The sequence below is a fragment of the Aulostomus chinensis genome, chromosome 2, assembly GCF_037954235.1.
Source record: "Aulostomus chinensis isolate RoL2024-O1b breed Wild chromosome 2, RoL_Achi_v1.0, whole genome shotgun sequence".
In the NCBI taxonomy this organism is placed as follows: domain Eukaryota; kingdom Metazoa; phylum Chordata; class Actinopteri; order Syngnathiformes; family Aulostomidae; genus Aulostomus; species Aulostomus chinensis.
The window spans coordinates 24,663,252-24,673,096 of record NC_141321.1 but is presented as its reverse complement, the minus strand read 5'-3'; the positions used below and the strand labels follow the sequence as shown (position 1 = coordinate 24,673,096).

General features: G+C 44.7%; 2 protein-coding genes across 3 annotated transcripts in view; both read left to right on the top strand.

The window, feature by feature from the left end:
- LOC147269553 (uncharacterized) lies at positions 1-8,479 on the top strand. Its single transcript, XM_086186823.1, has 8 exons — positions 1-433; positions 738-980; positions 1,264-1,401; positions 1,662-1,731; positions 1,824-1,922; positions 2,184-2,287; positions 2,510-2,832; positions 3,278-8,479. Exons 1-8 carry the CDS (start codon positions 38-40, stop codon positions 3,303-3,305), a joined length of 1,401 nt encoding a protein of 466 aa, XP_086042949.1. The 5' UTR covers positions 1-37; the 3' UTR covers positions 3,306-8,479.
- A 1-nt stretch (position 8,480) lies between these two features.
- Positions 8,481-9,845, top strand: part of LOC147269551 (uncharacterized) — a 22,112-nt gene continuing 20,747 nt past the window's right edge. For both annotated transcript variants that reach the window (XR_015110339.1, XR_015110331.1), the window contains exon 1: positions 8,481-8,756. The gene's annotated coding sequence lies outside the window, so the exon portion shown is untranslated. The remainder of the gene's footprint in view (positions 8,757-9,845) is intronic.

Below are 9,845 nucleotides of genomic sequence, written 5' to 3'. Positions count from 1 at the left end.
ACAATTTGACACCTGGAGCGTTAATCACACCTCTGAAATGCAGAACTCAGAGTCCAGCCAGTCCCCTTCCCCTAGACCCTGCACTGGTTTTGGGTCTAATAAAGGTCACCAAAACGTGGAGTGGAAGGAGGTGTGGAGTCTGGTTCGAGCACTTCAGAGTAAGAACCGTGATCTGCAGAATGAAAACTATGATCTGCAGAATCAAAACCAAAATCTGCAGAATAAGACAGATGATGTACAGAATAGGTACAAAGTTGTAACATTACAGAAACGTGATCTGCAGAGGCAGAAGCGTGATCTGCAGGATCAAAAAAATGATCTGCAGAATCAGCTCAGGGAATCCAGGAAGGAAGAGATGCTGCTGAAGAGGATTCAGCACCGCCATGTGATGGCGCTGCGGAACTTCCAGGATGCAGAGGACAGCATGTCACAGGTCAGTTACTGAGTCCCTTTGGTGTCTTGAATCTCATGATTGCAGTGCCTACTTTGAGTTCTGAGGAACAAGTCAGAATTTGGAGTTTAGGCTCAGTTTGGATCTCTGACTGGACCTCAGAGTTCTCACTTGATCTGATTTTAATCTCTGATACCCAGCAGTAATCTTGGGGTTCTGATTTTGAGCTCTAGATTCTGACTTTAATCTCTGACTGCTTTTTTATAGAAAGAGATCTTGAGCCCAGTTCTCCAATCATGGCTCAATTCCAGTGACAGTTTTCTAACAATGTTCTTGTTGTTCCCAGGTCCAAGCCAGGCATGACAATGAGGTCAGATCTTTAAAGAAGGAGCTGTATCAGACTCGTTCCTGCCGTAACTGTCTGGGACAGGAGCTGCAGGTCAAAGACAAGAGGTTGCTACATGCTGTTGATCGCATACAGCACCTGGAGCAGCTCAACCAGGATGAGAGCCTGTTGGAGAGAGAGGAGCTCAGCCTCCAACTGGCCAAGGTGACACAGGAACGGGCTGAGATCACCAGGAAGTATGAGGTATGTTTGTGTTGACTGATGTGGTTCAACGTCAGATGTGAAAAGAGTCTAGCCTTGTTTACACCTGCACCAGAAGCCAAAGTGGGAACTCACTTGAGGAGTCCACTAGTGATCAGATCCATGAGGAGGATCTCTGTACCGGGTGTACACAGGTCTTCTGAGATGAAGGTCACCACCAACAGACCATGACTGGAGCCTGGAAATGTGGATCAGATTATAAACCCAAGGTGGGAGCATTAAGATTATAATTCTCTTTTTGTTGGCTTTCTGTCTTTTCTACTAGGACTTAAAGAGAAAACAGGATTTGAGAGAGTCTGCATTCAATCGCCAAATAGCCATGGAACAAAGAAAGGCTGCCACAGCCCAAAACACATGTTGTTCTCTACAAGAGCAGATAGAGCAGTTAAACAAGGACCTACAAGTGAGTTGGAGGAGCAGTCAATCTGACCTCACGTCGTCCCAACCTGCGTCCAGTTTCTGGGCGTTTGAGGACATAAATGATCACGTTGAATAATTAGACGTTAGCACAGGTGACCCTTGCTGGAAGGCTGAGTGAATGTTGAGTGAACCGAATATTGGAGATTGATTTTCCTCATCAGCTTTGGGTCAACATTTGTAATGTGTGTGATGCTGGAATACGGAGGAATCCTGCAGTAACTTCATGTGTTGTTCATCAAACAGGATCGAGACAGAGAGCTGGAACGGAGGAATATTTACTTCCAGAAATTCACCAAACCTTCCACCAACAGAGGTATCAAACATAATCTGCTGAGTGACTCAGCTGTTCTGGATCTTCTCAGTTGACACTGATGGCTCATTATCTGAATCCTTTCTCTTTGACAGGGAGAAAAAACAAGGGGCTTCAAACAGAGGAATCACTCTTGATCCCTCTTTCACACTCTCGACAACAGGAGCCTTTGGCAAGTGGATATCCTTCTGCAAGTAAGCACACAGTTCACGTTCCCTCATTCATTCATTCATTCATTCATTCATGCACTCAAAGGTGAATCTACAGAAGGATTTGACAGTGACAGTGATGTCATCGCTGTAGTCCACCTCACCCATTCCTTCAGTGTTAATGGAAGAGGATGTATCTGCCCCATGGTGCAGACTGGTTCTATACTGGGTTCTACCTCGGTCCGTGCTCCTCCCCTGCACCAGCTTCCACTGTAACACTCACTCATGGTCGTGTCTGATTTACAGGAACAGAGACCAAGATGGTTCAGACAGAAGAGGAATTCCCTTCAGCCACAGAGGCTGGTAGTCTGGTGCCACTGCTGGAGGAGCAGAGGAGCTCTGGCAAATCAGTAAGTGATTCAAATCATTGGAACACGTGCATTTTTTTAGAGGGATGCACTTTTATTTTCGAAAGCTTGAACGTTGAATCATGCTGAGTGTTTTTCCAAATCTCTGTATTTTTAAATACACACATTTTGACACATAAAGCTTGGAACATTGAATAAAGCTGAATAGAACTCAGACATTTCTGATCTCTGATGAACCTTTTCTACTTTTGTCTTGTGCTTCAGGATTCAACCGAATATCCAGAGGTCCCAGTCGAGGGAAACAACTGTCCAGACCCTGATAAGCAAACACCAAGTACGGAAGAGAGGACAGGAGACGCCTCACCAGAGACAGGTCATGAGAGCCAGACGTCCCTCTCATCATCTGGGTCTAGTGAACCACCCAGACCTGCTGAGGAACACCCGCGGCCCAGATTTAGCCACAAGTGGCCCAGATTCATCCGCAAGTACATCTTCAGAGATGTTGATGTCAACCTGCACTGTGGGAGACCCGCCTACTGGAACCTGGACAAGGAGACAGCAAGAGGAAAAAAGTCTTCATTCACATTGTAAGTTCAGCCAGAAAGAGAGTGTGTGTTTGTGTGTGTGTGTGTGTGTGTGTGAGTGTGTGTGTGTGTGTGTGTGTGTGTGTGTGTGTGTGTGTGTGTGTGTGTGTGCTCATATACATTCATGAAATGTTACTGTCTGGATGTGACAGCGAGGGGTGTCACTCAGTCTACTTCCAGCAGGGAAGTGGTGCAGCTGACAATATGGGAGTCTCAGTTTCCAGAGTCAAATTGTATGAAAAGAGACAAATTAGTGATTGTCGATAGGATCAAAATGTCTGCTATCGACCTCTCCAGTCTTTTCTGCTAAATGCTGAATCCTGCAATGGGAATGAAAGAGAACGTATTTGCCCTGTGACTCTGATGTGCTCCAAATGTGAAGGGCTGTTCTTCAGTGTGCACTCCACTAATTCATCCATTGACCATCAATAACACTTTGTCTGTACAGGCTCAAGAGGAGTGAGGGTGACAGCTGAAACCCCTGTGTACTGGAGCCAGAGCTCCCTGCCACGGAACAGCCATGATGAAACCAGTCAGTTCAAAAGTCAATGTGGATGTTTGACTGTCCGACTCACATCGAGAAGATCAAGGACCAGCTAGCAGAACAAGTATACACCATGATAACAACCCCATCCATGGAGGTCAGGGGCTCCGAGAAGATGGGTCACCTGAGTGCAGGTCTCCTCAGACCTGCTGGCATCCAGGGGTCAGTGGAAACAGACTGAAACACCTTTCCAAAGAGAATCTTCCATTGCTCTGCATTCTTGCTGCTCTGCTGCTGCTGGCTGCTGTCTTATGGATTGTTGCACTTGGTTGGGCTGCTCGGTCCTCGTCCTCATCGTGTCCTTCCATGTCTCGGAGTTGAAAAGTGGCAGTGGTTTGGTGGACAGAATTCTGGAAGTCCCACTTATGCAGACTATTAGGTCTTCTAATGCTGAGGAGCATGAATCTCTACTCCTGACTCAACCTTGCCTGAAACAAGTGAGTGACAGGCCTGTGGTTTGGGTCTCACGGTTCTGACACCAACATCTCTGCTCCACCAAGCCTCAGTCATGAGACGCAGCCTGAAGGCTCCACCAGTAAAACCAGTAAACCAGTAAAAGAAGAGTCCAAGCCAAAGTCATCTGCTCGTCCCTCATTGGCTCTTCAGCCAACTGCTGAACTTTTCTCTGCACTTTCTAAGATCATATCTTCAGTAGCCTGAATAATCAGTAGGGATGAGCGAGTCCAACACTGTCTGTATCTGTACAACCACCAGAATGATCTGTATCCATACCTGCACCTGGAGGGGGCGGGGCTTCACCTGGAAATGGGTGGGAGTTAAACCAGATGTGGGTGCATCTTAACATGGAGGAATGTGTTATTTGTTGAATTGCTTTCAAGAAATGAAGTCACTGACCAGAAGTTGCTGCATTTATTGTTTCTTTGAAAATTGTTTAAAAACCCTCAGGTTCAGCTTCAGATGTTTTTGATCAGAAGACTAAATGAACTTTTTCCATAACAGTGTCAGATTGAGCTTCTAGTGCCACTGACTTGATGCTGGCTGACTGGAACGTAGAGCAGCTGACTGCTGGTTGGAGTCACTACAAGTTACACTCTGAATCACTTGTTGTCCTGAGTAGAGAAGAGTTCCAGATCAAATGAAAAGACAAGAAGAGAGAGAGAGAGAGAGCGTGTGTGTGTGTGTGTGTGTGTGTGTGTGTGTGTGTGTGTGTGTGTGTGTGTGTGTGTGTGTGTGTGTGTGTGTGTGTAGGTGACGTCATCAGACAGACGTCTGCGTAGGACAGACATTAAGGGGGAGTGTTTGTCACAAGAATTTCTTCTTAAAGACCTTTTCATGATAGAGACTGGATCTGAAGAACTGAAGTTGAATGTATTTTCTTGTAAAGAGGGAGTGTTTTACAATGCAACACACACGTGAAGTTCTCAAAGAAAAGGCTGACTTTGGAGCGCTAACAGTTGAGTTTGTGTCCCTCACACCTGGGCGTTTCTGCTTCCTCCTGTTTACTCACACATTCCACAGAAATCGTCACACATTTTTCCAGTCGTCCCAGTAACGGCCAGCTTAAGGTCATTGAATCAAGGTGAAATCTTCCAGACCGTCTCTAGACCCTTTATTCCCTGATGACCCCCACTAACTGATGCAATACGGCCCTCCCACCATGAATCTTATCTGTTCTTACTGTCTATGCAAACTGCAGGACCAACCAGAACCTTCATCATGGCTGTGAAGAAGCACACACTCAGTATGATTCCGAGACATCTCATCACAATAGAATCCTAATTCTTAGAAGAGTGGTATTTCTTTGCAGGCCCGATGACGGTTGGGTTTAGTTGATTCCTGTTTAAATGACCTGACAGTGGGACTGGGGATCTGGGGACGCTGCAGTTCTTGCTGTGACTTTGAAGGAAGCACCTGGTCTATGTTTCTATCAATCTGCAGCCTGACGGTGATCCGATGGAGAAGAAAATAAAGCCCAGCTTCATTCAGCCGTGTCCAAGCACTGGATCAGCTGACCTGCAGCTCTCTGCTGATTTGTTCCTTTCCCAACAGAAGCAGGTTGATGGAGGAAGAAATCCTAAACAGTGAACAAACAGCAATGACAGAAGTGAATCCTGGACACAGAGAAGTTGCGTCTGCGCTTGGCAACGAGGAAACGCGTCTTTCCTCTGTGTGATGACAGTCTGATTGAAATCTGCAGTCGCCGGTCATGTGGAGAAGTTATTTCTGCGTTTGTGTCTCCTCATCACTACTTGAATGAGTTTAGAATCTAATCTTGGCGTTTGTCTTTGTATATTTGGTTTCTTCTGATGTTTACGGGCTCTTATGATCTGTTTGGTCATCTCCACTTTGTCTTTGCAGGTTTTCAACCATCCCATCATCTGCCATGGTCACTGCCGACCTTCAACCTTTACAAGCATTCATGTCATGTCATCTGGATCGATGGCTTCCTCCAGTGACAGAGTGAGGGTTGATGTACAATCGTCTCCCTCTGTCAGAACCTTTTTTCTGCAGTTACTGCTGACATCCACAAGGTGGAGGCAGGGGACCATTTTATGACTGTCCAGACTACACGCCAACCCTGAGCAGCTCTCCTTCACCGCCACGCTGTTGTACTGTATATTGTATTTGTTCAGATCAGATCCAAAAGATAAAATATGTCCAGTTTTGGGGACGGCACCAGAATATAAAGGGGTTTACTCAGATTTACAGGATTTTGATCAGAAACAACTGTGGCAAGGCGAGCGGTGGGGAATAGCTGCGGACAACGCCACCTGGGGGCTTTCACCCCAGGATATAAACAAAATTTCAAAATGACAAGTCTTCCAATTGAACAAAGGCATACAGTTCGAAATACCACAGGAAAGGACCGTGATTTCAAATTATAAAAATACTTTTATTCGAAAAATAGTTTAAAATGAGCAACAGACTAAATGAATACCAATGAATATAATAAGGAGTGCAAGAGGTTAAAAAAAAAAAACTACACTGCACCCATGACACAGCAAACCAAAAAAACAAGAATAAGGAACCACCACCAGGGGGACCGCTGCCGCTCTGGGCCCTCAACACCTGTCAAAGAAAAGAAAAGACCACCATTAAAAAAAACGACTCAATGTAAAGGTGGAAGTCTGACCTTTCCAGAGACACCAAGCTTGTTAATTTTGGACTTTCTGGGCCCAAACAGCCCCTGGGAGAGTTGCTTCACCTTTCAGTTGAATTCAGGGGAGCAAAAAGCAGCAAAAACCTTCCTAATGCTGCCTGGTGATTTTCCCTGTCCTTCCTTCAAATTAAACTCATCCCACATCAAATGAAAGCTTACCCACCCTTTTTTCCATGCATGTTTCCTGGTTGCTGGATGTCTTGGTCACAACCTTCCCAAGCTCCAGACCCAGGTGGTCAGCTATCTTCTGAGTCAGGTCCGGTAGTTCCAGTTCCAGGTCTTCACGCCCATATCTGAACGCACAGGTGAGTGTGACAAAGTCTTACTGTACCTGTCCTTCAGATATTCAGGGTCGACAAGGTTCACTCCATCTCCTGGGTCAACGTGGTCCACGAAGTCTGGCTTTCCCAGGTAAACGGTCTCCTTACAGTTAGGACTCGACTTCTTGGAAACTCTGGTGCCCGCCAGGTCCATGAAGACCAGTCCTGGCCTTGCATTTGGGGTCAGAGGTCAAATGTTTGCTGACATGAGCAACACCTCCACCCGTGGCTTTTTTTCCCACTAAAATAGGCATTTCTATTGCCTCCTCCCAGGCAAGGTGGAAGATGAAGGGAGTTGAAAGCAAAGAGGTTTAAAAAAAGAAGAAGAAGCAGACCTGGGTTAGGGTTGGGGTTCAGGGTTCTACTTTACAACTGAGTCTTTGTTCCATGTCAGCAGTAAATCTGTGCATTTTATCTGCCATACCTGCAGCAGCACAGCAGCGGTGCTTGATCTGGTTGTGGTAGCATACTGCCCTCCAGTGTTCAAATGCTGTGTTACACCCCAGCTCAATGTCCTCATCCTCTCATGTTGTCTGACTTTTTATTTTTTGTCATACCTCATTTGATTCTGGTCATTTCAGTGGTAGAGAGTTGCCTGAGCTTTCAGCTGAATTCAGGGATGCAAAAAGCAGCCACACTTTCTTGATGCTTCCTGGGTGATTTTCCCTGTCCTTCCTTCAAATTGAACCTGTCATCCATCAAAAGCTTACAGTCTCACCTTTACAGCAATAACAAGCTTTTGGTTCTGTCATGAACTGAGAGCTCACTGTCCAGCAGCTGGTGTGGTCAACATTTGCCACACTGGAGGCCATTCAGAATGTCAGTAATGCAGTGTCCCTGGAGTACCGTTAGCAGCCCTGTCCATTCCCTGTACATGCGGGCCTCTGGGAGCCTTCCCAGCTCCCCCAACTGTGGCAAGGGGCCCTCCACTGTTAACTATGACACCTCCAGCCTCAGGACTACAGTTGACATGCAGCATCTCGGCTCTCGTCTCCTGCCAGGCCACGTCATTCATACCCAGGATCTTGCATGGGATGTTCATTCCACGGGAAAGCATGTTGTCCTGTCATGAGAGGGTCTGTTCTAGTTGCACGCTGTCAGTGAGTTCCCACCACTTCCATAGATTTAAAAAGGCCCAGAAATGTCATCTTGAAAAAATGAATGACTTTGGCAGGAACTTTGACAGGAAGTCCTAAACATGTGGGGTGAAAGGAGAGTTCCCAGCTAAAAAACCAGCGTGGTGTCTGCATGTCATGAAGATTCTGGGATCCTAGTCCAGGCAATGACAAGCAGCCTGAGAAAAGAAGGTGGAAAACCTGGCAGGTGGAGAAGCAGAGGGGATCTGGAGCAAACACAAGTCTCTGGTGCTTCCTTTTGCAGGCTCTCCGCACAAAAAGCAGATATGAATTTTACAACTGAAAGAGAAAAGTACAATAAAAAGTACACTGACAGAAATGATTCATGGCAGAGTTAATTTTTATGCATTTACATCTATTTGTTTTCTTTAAAAACTCATATTTTTTAAATGTATGCATAAAAATTAATTATAATCTGCACAATTTAATCAATTCTAAAATGTATTAATAGAAGTAGTTAATACATACTAACATGGTTTAAATAATACAAATTGTACAACAAACAAGATTCTGTCATTTAAATTCATGTGATCGGTTTTCAACAAAAACAAAAAAGACAAGATGAAATGGCTTGAGCTGACAAGGTCAGTTAAAAGGCAAAATACATTATTTAAAACTTTTAAACACGCAGCGGTTCATTGCTAAATAAAAAAAAATGTTGTGAGTGTAAAAAGATTGAGGAGCTCTGAAATTGTTTTTAAAATACGAGCGGACCGCGCCGAGTGGCTGTTTGACCCTCGAACATTCACTTCCGTTGGACGTCAGCAGTCAAGCCCTTGTGGGTATCAGCAGTTGTCCATGTGACGGTAAGCACTCCCATCCATCCTGTGTCCTGTCACTCCCGTATGTATCGTTCCTAATTGTATCGTTCATATCACATCATATCAAAATCATTTCATGGATGATAAAATCTATGTAGTTCCTGATTATTTTAAGCAGTTTTAACTTGGTCACATTGCGTGTATCATGCTATTAGCCATGACGCCTTCTAGCATCATAGCTAACGTGGTAGCTATTTCACCGCATCTTAGCTAGCTTGGTCGTACGGCTTGTTGGCTTTCGTTGAAATTATGCGTTTTTAATGCAAAAGATGGTATTTCTGTGATTCATGTAAATTTGCAATTGAACTGGCGAGTCATCGCGTCGGGAGGGGGATGTATGTTAGCTAGGATGGCTGCTAGCATCAGCCTAGCATTGTGTGGAGCGGTCAAATCGCAACCTCCATGAAGCTGGCACCCCACAACACTCAGAATTAAGTGAAAATATAGACAATGGTTTGTGCTGCAATTTATACACACACATATATATATATGTGTGTGTGTGTATATATATATATATATGTATATATATATATATATATATGTGTGTGTGTATACATACATGTGCTGCATTTTATACACACACACACATATATATTTCAATGGTCATTCTAAGTTTACGCAGCCTTCTGACTTTTGTCAGAGTTTGTGCAGAAAAATAATTGTTGGTGCTGCTTCACTTTCTTGTCGTGTTTTCCAAACTAGTTTAGTCGACCCGTCTTTTTCCGCCTTTTTTGTGATTGGCACTTTCCTGCTTGTTAAACGTTGCCAGTGGTGCTGCCTTTTCTAGTGCCCTTAATTTCTCCTCATTCATCGGCTGACTGTCCGTAATAAGGAGTGTGCTGCTCATCTGTTTGTGTGTGTGTTACCATGGAAGCATGGATTCACTCCAGTCCATTGAATTGCATCAATGAGCGAGATATTTTCTCTGTTTGTTGTTGGCAGGAAAAATAAATGTGGGTCAATGATGAAATGATTTTCACTCAGTAAATTGGGCTTTTCAACTGTAATTAAAAAAAAACTTGAACTGAACAAGAATAAAATTGTCTGATCTCCGACAAATTGGCATGTAAGGGT

Excerpts from the sequence above, each read along its gene's own strand:
- LOC147269553 (XM_086186823.1), top strand. The coding sequence starts at position 38 with ATGCAGAACTCAGAGTCCAGCCAGTCCCCTTCCCCTAGACCCTGCACT. Across the intron at positions 1,923-2,183 it reads AAGTGGATATCCTTCTGCAA|GAACAGAGACCAAGATGGTT; the intron begins GTAAGCACACAG and ends TCTGATTTACAG. Across the intron at positions 2,833-3,277 it reads AAAAAGTCTTCATTCACATT|GCTCAAGAGGAGTGAGGGTG; the intron begins GTAAGTTCAGCC and ends TTGTCTGTACAG.